This window comes from Corvus cornix, chromosome 2, assembly GCF_000738735.6.
Source record: "Corvus cornix cornix isolate S_Up_H32 chromosome 2, ASM73873v5, whole genome shotgun sequence".
Taxonomy (NCBI): Eukaryota; Metazoa; Chordata; class Aves; order Passeriformes; family Corvidae; genus Corvus; species Corvus cornix.
Genome location: NC_046333.1, coordinates 92,090,963 through 92,104,168, shown reverse-complemented (window position 1 = coordinate 92,104,168; position 13,206 = coordinate 92,090,963). Strand labels below are relative to the sequence as shown.

Below are 13,206 nucleotides of genomic sequence, written 5' to 3'. Positions count from 1 at the left end.
GATACAATATTGCTGTTAGCAAGGAATTTTCCTGCTTCTTTCTAAGCTGTGAGATACTTTTCTCTCTCACGAAGATATTTGCAGAAGTTCTGTAAACAATGAACACCTATGACCTTGTAGAGCTTTGTTTATGGTACAGTAGAAAAATATTTTGACAATGGATATTTAGGATTTTAGCCAATCACCCCAGGGGGGTGGCTGATCCTTTGTCCAATTAGACTACGAAGAAAAAATTCTATAAAAGAGTTTGTAAAATAATTAAATAAATCAATCTTGCTGCACAATTCCTGCCTGCTGGATCTTCTCTCCTCCTCCCTACGGCTGCCGGACACAGTAATATTTTACGGTGTTAATAAGAATGTATGAATGGAAAGCAGCCTGCAAATCCAAGTTTAGGATTCCAAGCCTAATAAATACAAAGCAGAATATGGACATTATAAGCCTGGATGTTTTCAAAATTTTTTTTGTTTTTTATTTTTTAATTCTAAATACTGGAAGAACAAATGGTGTTCGTATTAATATGATCATTCTTGCTTGTGTAAAAGGTAATGCGCACAACAAATCAGAAGTTCTTGGAACTTTTAAATGATTTGATTGACATGACAACACACAATCTGACAAGAATGGAGCGCACAAAATATGAAACTTTAATCACCATTCATGTGCACCAGAAGGATATCTTTGATGATTTGGTAAGTTTTGGAAAATCTTCAAGGGGCTTTCTGTATGTTAGGTCTCGTACATATAAAAAAATTATAAGCAGATCTTAGAATCTATTCTCTTTGAGTATCTCTGACATGACTGCTGTGATAGAGCATATCAGATTTATTCTGATTTAATATAGATGTCATGCAGTGAGAAGGGTGAATTATATAGGTGTGCTCATAGGTTTAGACTTCAGTTCTTAAAATGGTTGTTTATACTTATCATGCACAAATTCACTGTGAGCAAAAAAGTTTAGCTTTTAAAATTAACCTATCTTCTCAACTTGAAGATTTAATGCATTGATTGAAATGTAAATGTAGAAAATCTCCCTTTAGTATTCCCATCAATCTTGTGATTTCTAACCCAACCTATGTGTTGATGTAAGGTAATAATTATTCAAAGATAAAAGCCGTGAGGCTTCAATATTTGAAGAGGGTAGCAACAATAAATACGACAGATATTTTAATTTTTTTTATAACTGAGTTGCCTCAGACTTCCTTTAGATAAGTATGTTGAATAAATGAAAGCATAATTATAAAAATGGAAGTAAAATAACTTCCAAAGGGCTTGAATGATGCAATTCATTCAATAATTCAATAATGCAATACTGCATTGCTTAATTTATGCATATATGTTAGGAAGATAAAAATCCAGTTCATGTGTAAAGAAAAATAGAAAATAATAAGGAAAAGTACTGAACTCTAGAAAGAAAACTACTGGCTTCTAAGATAAGTGTGGGGTTTTATCCTCTGCCTGTAATTTTTAATTTATCTTCATAACTATTTCCTTAATTAATTTAATGTCGCATTGTAATAAAATTATGTAAAATTGGTTAAATTTAAAGGTCCTGTATATGAAATAAAAAGTCAGGAGCAAGTCCAAAACTGGGGAGAGGGTTCTTAAGTGGTATATGTAATAATATCCTTCTCTCTTAAAACATTCTATTCTCTGCTGAACACATCCTTTTGTGATTGAGATAAAGGAGAGGGAAGTGGCTGAGGTTCCAGAACCTCCTCTTCACCTTACACCATGTTTTCAAGGCCAATAACCAGGGCAACGTGGTTATTGTAAGAGGCCAGTGATTTTGAGATCCAGCGCCAATAATAATGAAACAAGATCTATTAATTACCACAAGTCTAAATATGTGCCTGGCAAGTTCATACTGAGAAACACAACCCAAATAAACAAGCACATAGATGTCTATACAATGTGTTCAAGTATTGTCCACAATTTGGTATTTCTGTGAGTAATGGTGCAGATGCCATGCAGGACAGACAGTATTGTTAATTTTTTATGTTTTCCATGACTTTTTCAATATCTCTGTAAGACACAATTCATAATCTCTGTGCAAAATTCAGAGGAAAATCAAAGTGGACAGAAGTTTCAGAGCATGTCATAGAGACAGGTTTGAAAAGATAATTCTGGATATCTTGACTCCTGACAGATTTTGTGCTCGTTCTTCAAGGTAATGAATTTATATGAAGTAGGCCTTTTTTTCCTGTACTGATTCATTTCTGCGTTAATGATCTTTCTTTTCCATGATAGGTCCGCATGAACATTAAATCTCCGTCCGATTTTGAATGGCAAAAACAGTCTCGATTTTATTTTCTGGAAGACTTGGATAAATGCATTATCAAAATCACTGATGTAGAGTTCACCTACTGCAATGAATACTTAGGGTGTACAGACAGGCTTGTTATAACTCCCTTAACTGACAGGTATTTATAAAAGAAATGAAGTGAATAGTATTGGAGCTAAGATTTGATTCCTTTGACTTAATTCTTTTAACTTTCACGAGCCAGAATTACTTAGGTTGCACTATAGTGCTGCAATATCGCTGGTGAACAGCAGAGGCCAGTGCTTATATATTCAGCTATTGAAAGCAGGTTGAATTTGAGTGTTTGCTTGAGCGTTGTGATTGGCGTTGAAAAACTTACTTGTTCTCAAGATAAATGCACCTGAACACCATACACTTCACCAGCCTAAACAGAGTCAATCTAAGCACCAATATATTGCTGCCTTCAATAAGCAAGTAGTTGCATGAGAATTTGGTATTACAGCAAGTGATTAATTTGAAGTCACCCTGTAGGAAAAAGCAGTAACACAGGACATACCATTGGATAACTAGCACAAGTATGGTTTTAAGCAAGGCCTATGGGGAACTGCAGGACTATAAACATAGAAAAACTCTGAGGGCAAACATAAGGAGAACTTTTTATTGCTGGAATGTTAGTTACACAGCACAGTACCATTAGATGCCTATTTTCCGTAAGTACTTGGTTAGTCCAGGCAAGAGACAGATGTATTTGCTATGCCAGAGCTTGTTCTTTTATATGTGGATATGAATGTCAAAATACTTTGCATGGTCGATCATTTATAGGATCATAGCATTATAGGGTGTTTTAGATTGGGTGGTTTGGAGGGCTTCAAAGATCATCTGGTTCCAACCCCCTTAGGTTGGGACATTTCCCAGTAGACCAGTTTGCTAAAAACCCCATCTAGAGTTAATTTTGGAATTTTCTTTGCATTGTCTGTGCTACTAGCTTTTATTTACTAATGAAAATTCAGATTTTTTCCTGAAAAAAAATTACTCCCTGTGAGCTATTTAAGAAAGCCAGACCCCTGCGTGTGGATACCTGGCTTTTAATAAATAACACACATCTCCCAAATTCTATGTTATGCACTACTGTTCCTATGTTAGACAGAGGTTTGTTTGCAGCAGTACACATGCACTTGATAAGTGGCTATGGTTGCACTACCACACTGACGATATTTTTGCCCACCAGGAGAGCCAATATCAAGAAAATGTTGTCGTTCAAAATTTATTCACAGAATTGAAAATCCAACATGGTCATGGCACCAAGCCTGCCAGTGTTCAAAAGGTGTTTGGACAATGCTTTCAGGCATGTGGTGTGGTTTGTCCTGTGCAGAGGCAGGAATTGGACTAGAACTGGACATTGGATATATTATGATTCTACAGCTGCTGTGTCACACGAGATTGAAAATTAGCACAGGGTGACATGGTTGAAGAAAGCAAGCCTTTTAAATGAGTTTAAACTATAATAATAATAATAATAATAATAACCACAATGACGGAGAGAACAGGCATATCTCTCTTTGGACAACCCTGGAAAAGCCTAACGAAGCTGCAGGGATTGGAGGCTGTCCACTATCATGTTGAAAGGGTATTTGAAGAAGACATGTTTCCTAGTGTTAGCATGGGAAACTTATGTACCTAAGCAATGTTGCACAACAACAGGTTTTATTCCCTTTGTGGGCTTTTTCCGTTTTAATATTTGTAATACTGCTATGTGGAGTTGTCTGAGCTTCTGAAAATTTTCAGGTAATGGTGTCTTTGTTCTGTTAATCAGTTTGGAGTCAAATGCTGTTTAGCTAATGATTTCACGTTCAGAGAGATTCCCTAAGCACATTATGAATACACACAGTTGGTAGTACATTGCATGATGATAATGGCACTGAAACTGAATGCTCCTACACGTCATATCAGACACAGTCCATGTCATGGCATACACCAAAAATGAAATGGAAGGTCTATATAAAACTTGTGCTGTGTATTCAGTTTGTCCTTACCTCATTTTCAATAGCAACATTGTTAGGGAGTGCTATTTTTTATGTGTTAAATGACTGCCTGTTAACTGATCACTGAGTAATAAGATGATAAAGCATTCTTACTGCTATATTAGGAGTATTCTGTTGTTTCATAAGAAGTCATATTAGGTGCTATCATTTGGGTTTTTTTCCAGTGCCCATTTTATCTCCCCACATATATAATAAAGCTATTGAGTTTCACAGTGCAGAAATGTGTTTGCTGTGATTTTTGACCATTGGAGACTAGAGCAACAGGCTTTCTACACCCTTCAGTAACCTCCAGACCATTAGGGGAGGCTGAGACTTAAACCTGAGGATCTCAAGCCAGGATGGAGACTGAAGCAGAAGATGATCATAGGACTCATGGATTCCTTCTCTTTCTCCATTGCCCATTGCAATCTTCCCTCTCATCCATTACCCTCCTGGAACTCAAAGACCTCATGTGACTGGCAGCAATGCTATGGTTTGGCTGCTACAGAAATGTCAAGAACAGGAGGTGCTTTCATGCTCTGTGCCTTCCTACTGCCAGATCAGAGAGCCCATCTTGAATGCTCTGAGGAGAGAGTAGGAGGGAGGGGGAAAAGGCAGAAATCCAGTGGCTCTGGGTGCTGCAGAAAGAGGTTAAGTCACGGAGGAAGGGTGTATAGTAGTCTGAAAAAATCACAATACTATAGTATTTTGGTATTCAGCATTTAGAATTAGCCTGTGGATTTCCTGGGCTGTTGCAGTCATGGCTGTGCTGGATGAATGCTTTTCTGCAGGTCAAGCAAAGTTGGTCCTGGTAACTCAGCTGCACAGTGTGCAAAGAGGGTGACTGAGGACTCACCGTATGGAAGTACAACCACTTCTGCCCCCTTCCCCAGCTCTGGATAATATAACTGTTGTGGTTGCATTGATGGACCTCAAGTAATTAATGGAAGGAAAAGATTCACAGATCTGTTTGTTCTGTCTTTAGGTGTTACATCACTCTGGCACAGGCCCTGGGCCTGAGTATGGGTGGTGCACCAGCAGGACCTGCCGGGACAGGGAAGACAGAGACAACTAAAGACATGGGCAAATGCCTGGGAAAGTATGTTGTTGTTTTCAATTGTTCAGACCAAATGGACTACAGAGGACTTGGTCGTATTTATAAAGGTAAGAAAGTATCTCCTTTGTTCATTTTAGAGTCATAAACTTTTGTCCCTTCAGTAGTGAGTTAGCAATGATTTGGAGGGCATTTTCATTCCGTTTCCTCTTCTTTCCAGGCACTCATCAACTTTACCTGATATTTGATTTTATTTGATTTTTCCCCTTTTTTTCCTGCATGCTTTCCAGTATTTTTTTCTGTTCAAATATTATTGGATGGTGTTTCCTATGTATGTCTACTTTTCCTTTTCCCTTTTAATCCTACTGGTTTTTTAATGCCTCTATCCCACCCATCTCATGTGGAGAGGATCTATATTTATTATTTGCCAGATTTGTGTTGAACAAGACAATCAAATGTGAAGCTTAATGATATTGTGCAAGGCAGGGAAATATGCAAAATGTTGCAGTGTCTCATTTCAAACCCTGGGACTCTCTTGAGACCAGGAAAATGAGACAGTGGTCAAATTCTGATAACTCTTCATGATAAACAAAGCTTTGAATTTAGTTTTGCAAAAAGTGATTAGTGATCCCAAATGTGTAGGCTCCATGATAATGGTCTGTTTTCTTGTGTATAGCTGCATTTATATATGGACTGACAGACCACAGAATGTCACCATTTTCTGTGAGTGGTGAGCTTTTAACTCTAACATAAGGTATCATAAACAAAATTTTCACAGTTGTAATAAAGCTAAAATATAATCTGGGGGTAATATTTAGTTTTAATTAAGAAGCCAACAAAGCTGGCCACGATTTTTTAAACAGAGGAACATTTCTGAGCTAGAGACTGAACCACCTATGCATGTGAATACCTTCAGTTAAGGTCACAAGTTTCTCAAAGCACCTCTTGTAACCCCCACAGCTTTCGGCCAACTTTTGATTGCACATCTTCTATCATGTGTGCAGACCTTTAGTGTCAGAGGTTTATTTTGCTCACTGTTATTGGACAGAAGAGGCCTGGGATGTCTGAATATGCTCATAGTGCCAATATACTGGGTCTCTGCTGTACCTGCAGCCATCAGTCTGTAGGGGAGATGTTAGCCTTGTTTCTCCTTGCAGTGGGTTTGTTTTTGATCTCACCAAGCTCTTGTCTTCTTCTGCTCTACTCCTTCTGTGAAAATGTTTGTATCTCTTTATGTTCACTTCTTTGTATTAAACTGTTTGTGACTTGTGTCAGTTCAGACACCTAGTTTTGTATCCTTGCTTTTTTTTCTGTCTTCTTATCCTGAGCACTTTGGTAACTTATCCTTTCCCATTTCAGATTGAGGGAATAGTGGTAATTGCAGCTTGTCGTTGATTTCTTTTATTAAAACTGGACACAATTTCTGTGTCTAAGAGCACAAGTTGAATTTTAGGGCTCAGCTTTCTTTTTCTGTTGTTTTTCTATAAGCTGACCATTTTCCATGTAATATTGTCATCATATGCTGCAGAAGAAAAGTAGTACTGTGTAGTGTGTCCTTCTTCTCTGGCTGCCTCATTTAATGGCATGCTGGTGTTCAATATGAGCTAGAAAAGATGTTTATAGAACTCATCTAATTGCTGCTCAAGCAACCATGATGCCTGTGACTGCTTATCTCAGTAAATTTGCAAGTGGGATTGTAGCTTGCCTCTCAGAGAATTTGCCTGAGAATTAGGTAATAGATCCAACTAAATAGAGCCTGAATAGGGTGGGTTTTTGCAGCATTCATCAGGCTGTTGTGTGTCTGGGAGTAAAAGTATATAAGACATTATTGCTTTAATTTGCGAAGGGACATATGAAGTCAGTTGTTTTGGACTTAGTGTCACTACTTGGAAGGACCTGGCTTGCAATCACCTTTTTTATGTCTTTAAAATATCTGCTATTTCTTGAAGAGTGGATATACTGAAATTAGGGAAGGAAATGAGCTCCTTTTGATTTAATATAAACAGCAAAGTGAGTTCAGATGAAGATTCTTTCCTGCATATGAGGTCTTTAATGGAAAAAAGGGATAGTTCTTCTCAGCCGTAGAAGCACTTTCATGCAGACTGATAAGAAAGTTCTCATGAAACACACTACATATTTCAGTGCACACAATGTGAAATTTTTCAGACTTCCACATCTGTGATAGGTTTGGTGCTCCATCACCAGTGTTTCCAAACCCAAACTTTTCACTTTATGTGGTGGTGTGGGTCAAGTCATCAGACATTAGCAGGTTTAGCAGTGAGGAGAAAAGAGGCAGGGAGAGGTGGTGTTGGCCTGCCTGCAGGCATGTTTCCAGACTTCTTCTGTAAAGACAAGAAGTTGGATCTTCAGAAAAAAAGAAATAGAAAAATATAACTAATACAGCATATATGGTATACTTTAAAATTATGATTTGAAGTTCTGGTTGGGTCAGAGTTGAGGTTCGATCTTCCTGTTTCCCTGTTCCTATCTCTTTTGTTTTTCTGTGTTACTCAAGAAATTCATAAGCAGATGATCTAATTGATATGTTCAAGGCCTGGACTTTCATCTTTGATAGTTTTGTTTCTCAAATTTGAACCAAAATGTTGGTTGAGATACAACTTGTCACCTCAACTGGACCAGAGGTAACCTGAGAAAGTACCAGGGATGCAAGAGGGAAGATGAATTTTCAAGTTTTCTATATCAAATTCAGGTTTGTAATTGCCCATGAATAGCAAACCAGGGATACTTCATCACTGTTCCTGAGAAGTGTTGGTGGATACCCTTTAAAAAACATTTTGTCTGTGGTTGCCAGTAGATGGGTATAAAAGTTGTGTTTGCTTTGGTTCTGTTTCCTATAGTTACAGTCAAACAATTCCAGTCTTACCTGAAGTAACTTTTTGTGATTTGGTATTTAATGCAATATTTAATGTAAGATTTTATGTTTATCTTAATTCAGAAGGTGAATACACAAGTCTGGCACTCTATAAATTCTTTCAGAACCAATGATTAGTTTTTAGTTTGCTGCTTCTGGGTTGCACTTTGGCTAGACAGAGCTTTGTTTCAGTGACATTTCCATTGAATTATGTCACTATGGTGCTACTCCTGTGTAAAATCTGGGGGGGGGGGAGAAAGAAAAATACACAGATATTCATTTTATAGTCTGAGGGGCTAATAGCTATTCTGTGAGATTCTTACATCATGTGAGAACCAGGTTTGGAGGATATCTGTACTGATTGGGGCCGGGTTGTTGCCACAGTTTTTAGATATAATTAAAGATCTCTTTAATCCTGTCCTTTATTTTCTGCTTTTACTCCATTTCTGTGTTTGATAACCATAATATATTCAGCATGGGAGCAGAATTTAATTCACAATATGACAAAATTACATTGTCTCTTGTTTTGCAGCAGAGAGTTTGCTTGCTGTGCCTTTGCTTGTGTGTATGTTTTTAGCATACGTGTGGTTTTTTTCCTTTTTCTTTTTAAGCACCACTAGAATTAAATAATTTAGCAAGAACTGAATTTATTCAAAGCTGTGGGATATTGGCTTTCCTGAGAATGAGGTTTCCTAATTCCATGCAGCAGGTGGCATTACAGAACAAGTGAATTTTTTTCTTTTCCCAAAGAAAAATTATTTGGTCAGAACTGAATCTCACCATTCTATAGAGAAATTAATTTCAAAACCCTTTAAGATACAGACAGTAAGTGTAAGAGACAATATTATATGGAACTAAGTTCTTAGATAAAGAATATCCAGCTTTAGAGCTTTTCCTTGTTGTATCCTGAAGAGTAGATATTAATGTTAAATAAACAAAGCAGAAACCCCACTTTTTTGGGTTTCTTTTTAGAATGGATCCTAGGAGTCATGTAACACATGTAGGAAAAGGGAACAAATGCATTTGAAAAATCTCCACAATAATTTTTTTATAGGGAGCAGCAAGAATGGGGCAGCTCCATGAGGGAAGACAAGCCAGGAGCCCAGGGTGACCAGCACAGAGGCAAGGGCAGGGACTTCTCTCACCAGGGCACAGTCCCACAGTGCCTAGGAAGGGCAGGTTGTTGACAGCTTGTTCCCATCAGCAGTCCAGTGACCATTAGACAATGTGAAAGGACCAGCTGGATACAGGGTCCATCTAGGAAGTTCAGTCAGAAACAGCAGGAGACAGGACTGGAGGTAAAACTGTGGAGTTGTGGGCTCCTCCAGGAAGTTCATTCAGCAATTCAGGATAACAGGAGATGGGACTGTGCCCAGCCCTGCACACAATACAGTTTGGACCTGCCTGAGCTACAATGGAACTCCTGGACTGGAGGACAGAGTGTATGTAGAAGCCTCAGGGAGGGCTGTTGAGGGCATCCAGGGCCCAGATATTCCTCACAAAAGGAGGGGAACATCAGTTAAAGGACTTGCTGCCACACCAGTGAAGTCAAGGAACATTCTTAATTTGTTTTCAAAGACAGTAGGATTGAGTATTTAATGTTTTAAATTTGGTAACTGTCTACAGAATTACTTTAATCTTTGTATCATTATGGCATTGTGGTTTTGTATATATTCCACTTGCTTTTAATTTTTAAAATTAAGTCCATGTAACTTTTCATTCTCTCCAAGTTATTTTCCTTTGGAGTGTCTTTTTTCCTTACAATATCACAGAAATTAATTAGAAGAAGTTTAGGGAAGGATTAAATATGGAATTGAGATAAGTTCACGGGAGATCTGCAGTATTGCCCAGACTGAATCAAGTCTTAAGAAACCAATTTTGGTTGTACTACCACTGATTTTTATCTGGTTTGACTCCTCTAGTTTTGTTTTTCCAAAATTACATGGGTAAAAAAGACCAATTGATGCAACATTATTAGAAGAATTGGTTAATGGGCATGAAAAATGCATAAAAAATGAATGTCAGAAAAGAAACATAAAAGCAGCCTTAATGGCATTTGGAGTAAGATGAGAGTTTCTAGAGGAACATCTTAAAGGGCAAGAGAAGATCAGACAAGGAAAAGTATAGGGAAGGGAAGTAGCAGATTATGAGAAGAACAGGCTGAGAAAAAGCAAGAGAAGGAAAAAAATTGAAAGCGAAAGGAAGACAAAGTGAAAAAATACGTCTTCATAGTATTAGTATTGATTTTTTAATACTTTCTCTTGGACTATCTAAAGTTCTTAAGGAATTAACATAAACCACCCATAGATTTATTTTACCAGTGCTATAGACATTGCCATATAAAGTATGGGGATTCAGGGGAGCTCTGGGCACGGTTATTTAGCACTGCAAACACACAAATGCCTTTTCTTGGACATGTGCTTTATTTATGCATTTAGCACTGCCTTCAAACTGCTTAAGCCAAGCTGAGCTCCACCAGTCCAGTGGAATGAATTAAACACTTCTGAACATTTGTAGGTACAGACCCAGGCAATAGGAAATAGGAGTCCAGTGTGGTCTTTGGGAAGGGAGAGAGGGCATCCATGAAGCTCCCGCATAGACTTACTAGCCTTTGTCTCTTGTGAAATGGGTGTGGATCAGCAGGGGGTTACATAGCTTTCCCACTACTGCTCTGGAATGCTGCCACTGTGGACCCTCCTATTTCAATCCTGTTAGCATGACACAGGCGTACTTGACTCTCCCAAAAGCCATTAATTTCATGATGTTTGTGGGTACTACTGTCTGTCTAAAACTCCATGGCCTGTTCCAAATAACAATTCTAAGTGTGACATCAGATTCTTTCCTCGCTCTTGAATGGTAGGACATTAATCTCCAGTAATTTTTTACCTATGAAATAATTGTTATAAAATGCTACAATGCTTCTGTCAGAAATGTAGTGGTCTCTTATTTGGTTTTGTGCTTTTCATTTAGGTAGGTGTTTCTCAAGCTCATCTTTGACAACTTCACCCCCTGCATAGATGAGTTTCCGTGCTATATGCACATTTATGCTATTATATGGTACTGTATACAGTATTATTGAACACTTTCTCCCTAATGGTTGCTACAGAAGTCTAGGATTCTTTGTGAAGAAGTTTATGTATCTTTCATTCAAGGGGTGATACTTTTTCTGCGTGTCATTAACGCACAGCCCACTTTATTTTGAGTTTTTACTTTCCTTTTTACTCTGTGTTCATGTTTGTTCTTCTCATGTTACACTAAGTTGCATAGACCATACTCTATTTTATATAAATTACTCTTGTTTGATCTGATATTTTAACAGAATATTTCCCTTTTTGCTTTTCTTAGGTTTAGCTCAGTCAGGTGCATGGGGTTGCTTTGATGAATTTAACCGCATTGAACTTCCAGTTTTATCAGTGGCTGCTCAGCAGATACATATTGTACTTCAGTGTAAGAAAAAAAAGAAACCTCAGTTCACTTTCACTGATGGTGACGTCATTGACATGGACAGAGAATTTGGTATATTTCTGACTATGGTATGTCTGTAAATACATGTAAATTGCATCATTGTGAAAAATCTTTCCTGTTTCATTTCCTGTTGAAATTTTCCTGTTAAAATATTGGAACTGTCTGTTAGAAAATAGTTAATGAAACTTGAACAATAATTTGGTAAAATCATTATGATATTATTTTCTCTTGTTCATATTTTTTAACTGGCTCTTAGGACTTGAGGTACGGATTTACCATTAACTACATATTTTAAGGACTTTTTAAGTTAATATTTGACAGATTGAGATTAAGTTTAACCCCCTTATATTTTTAGTCAAAGTCTATCAAAATAAACCAGAAGTAATTGACCACTGCAAGGACTACTGTAGTTGGTCTGGTCAGTATTTTACCACCTGTGAAATACTTTTGACCACAGTCCTAGAAGACAGCATGAAGGAAACCACCTTCACTCTGGTTCACTGGCCTCCTGAAGATTTTTCGTTGGTGTCTGTGGACTGCTTCTAGCAGTGCAGGAGGCAAACCAGCTGGAAAGTATAAGAATACCTTAAAAGCATCTTTGTATCTCTCCCTCCTTAGCTACCTATATACCCTTAACTCAAAATGGAAACCTTTGTTTTAGGGTGTCCTACCTTTGAAAAAGTGTTAATGTTATCACTGTAATTTGAGAAAGAGGGAGAATAAGTGCCATAAAAAGGCCAGGGGGAAGACAGTTTGGAAAGAGCTGAAAGAGATTAAGAAGTTACCGCTGCACAGCTAGTTGTCACAACTGAGTCATGCAGTACTCATATGAATGACTTAGACATCTTCAGTGAAAGGTCAGATCCATTAGTTTAAATTATACTCAGTAATGGCTTGCACTGCTTGACTGACTTTGCACTGAAATGGTTGGGAATGCTCACAGGGGACAGTAACCTCCTGCACTGGAACGCTGTCAAGATTCTGAGGAAGTAACCATCTAAAAGAGCTCCAGCAAGATCTGTAAGTGGCTGTCAGTCCATATCTGTGGGTCTTGGACATCTCCAAACAATATGTGATACCCCATAGTTCATGAACTGCAGTATTGAGGCAGCTGTGTACTGATGGGTAATTGTGACATGCTCAAGTTATCCTTTGTAATCTCGCATGTGCTCATCATTTGGCATGTGTTTGCCAAATGATAATCAGGAAAGATAAAACTTTCTATTGTGCCATTATTATATATTGTTTGGGTTTATAAATTGCATTTTCAGAACCCCGGCTATGCGGGACGACAGGAACTTCCTGAAAATCTGAAGATTCTGTTTCGCACGGTTGCCATGATGGTGCCTGACCGTAGCATTATTATGCGAGTCAAGCTGGCAAGTGCTGGTTTCCGAGACAACCAAGTCCTTAGTCAAAAATTCTATACACTCTACAAACTCTGTGAAGAGCAGTTATCTAAACAGGTAAAATAAATATTTGTCCAACTATAAGCTGTCACTAGATGGATATGGAGATAATATACTTTCAT

At 37.8% G+C, this 13,206-nt stretch overlaps 1 protein-coding gene across 1 annotated transcript in view; it reads left to right on the top strand.

Annotated features, from left to right (window-relative positions):
* Window positions 1-13,206, top strand: part of LOC104685832 (dynein heavy chain 5, axonemal-like) — a 147,599-nt gene that overhangs the window by 41,738 nt on the left and 92,655 nt on the right. Inside the window, exons 37-41 of the mRNA XM_019282583.3 lie at window positions 546-692; window positions 2,251-2,423; window positions 5,270-5,448; window positions 11,556-11,743; window positions 12,947-13,141. Coding sequence (XP_019138128.3) covers window positions 546-692; window positions 2,251-2,423; window positions 5,270-5,448; window positions 11,556-11,743; window positions 12,947-13,141 — 882 coding nt within the window. The remainder of the gene's footprint in view (window positions 1-545; window positions 693-2,250; window positions 2,424-5,269; window positions 5,449-11,555; window positions 11,744-12,946; window positions 13,142-13,206) is intronic.